This window comes from Empidonax traillii, unplaced genomic scaffold (genome assembly GCF_003031625.1).
Source record: "Empidonax traillii isolate 1590-97213 ecotype Southwest subspecies unplaced genomic scaffold, ASM303162v1 scaffold1060:size1239554, whole genome shotgun sequence".
NCBI lineage: Eukaryota > Metazoa > Chordata > Aves > Passeriformes > Tyrannidae > Empidonax > Empidonax traillii.
In genome coordinates, this window is record NW_020956253.1 from 103,657 (window position 1) to 104,767 (window position 1,111).

Genomic DNA, 1,111 nt, shown 5'->3' on the forward strand with positions numbered 1-1,111 from the left:
CAGGGACCTCAGCAGCAACCCAATGACACACATCACACACGGCACCAGCATGAACCGCGTCATCGAGGAGGATGGCACCAGCGCCTGAGCCGGGACGAGCGCTCCGACAGCTCGGGGTGGTTTGCACAGCTCGTGGCCCCTCCCTCAGTATTATCACCCTCTCGTCAGGTGCTGAATTTGGGCTGAATCGGGAAGCCGAAAGTCGCAGCCTCGTGGAGCTCCAGCGCTCGGCTGTCCCGAATTCCTGATTAAAAAAAAAAAAGCCGGTTGTCTCCTTTGAACCTCTCTGTAGGTGGTTATTTATTCCGTGGCTGGTCCTCATCAGACACCGCTGCTGAAATTCTTTGTGGAAAACAAGTCTCCCCTTTTCCTCCCTCTCTCCCTCCGCATGTCGGGAGGTTCCACCCCGAAAACTCGTCGCCGGGGTTGCGCTGAGGGCTCTTCTGGGGAGACTTGGGAACTCCTGGCTGCTGAGGGAACTCCTCAGCACACCTCCTTGGCACCATTCCTGCTTGTCTCCATCGTGTGCATCAGGAGGAGAAACCTGTGGGAGCCGGGATGGTGACACTGGAAACGCAACTGAGGATCCCCAGCTCTTCCCAGATGGGGTGGGAGGGCGGGGGGAGGAGACACAGGCAGGGAAGAGCGATTTTTTTTTTTTTTTTTAATGACTGGTATCGTCCTTGCTTTTTTTACGAAAAGACTCTTTAAATTTTCTACTCGTTTACAGCTTCTGTAGGAAGAGAAACGGCTTTTCGAACCGGTTATCGAGATGATCTTCAGCCACTTATTTTTTAGAGTCCTGTACAGAAGCTGAGATTGCCTGTTCCTGATCTATTTAAAAAAAAAAAAAAATTATAATAGAAAAGCTGAATTTTTTTACCCAGCCAGGAATGTAGAGCCCGTTCCCTACAACCAGAGCAAGGCCCTGTTTTGTTTACAAGCCCCAGCTCCTGGGTGAGGAAAGGCTGGTGAGGCCAAGAGGACCGGAGGGAGGAGTTTATTCAGGGATGATCCTCCTGCCCTGCGATATCACGGCTGGTTTTGTTGGGGGGGGGAGGGGATTCTCTGTGCTGAGCAAGAATTTAGAGAATGAGTGGGAGAAATCCAG

General features: G+C 51.9%; 1 protein-coding gene across 1 annotated transcript in view; it reads left to right on the forward strand.

Moving 5' to 3' along the window:
- The window catches only part of FZD3 (frizzled class receptor 3), a 46,396-nt gene extending 45,856 nt beyond the window's left edge, over window positions 1-540 (forward strand). The window contains exon 8 of the mRNA XM_027904477.1: window positions 32-540. Within this exon, the coding sequence (XP_027760278.1) occupies window positions 32-88 (57 nt within the window). The 3' untranslated portion in view covers window positions 89-540. The remainder of the gene's footprint in view (window positions 1-31) is intronic.
- The last annotated feature ends 571 nt before the right edge of the window (window positions 541-1,111 follow it).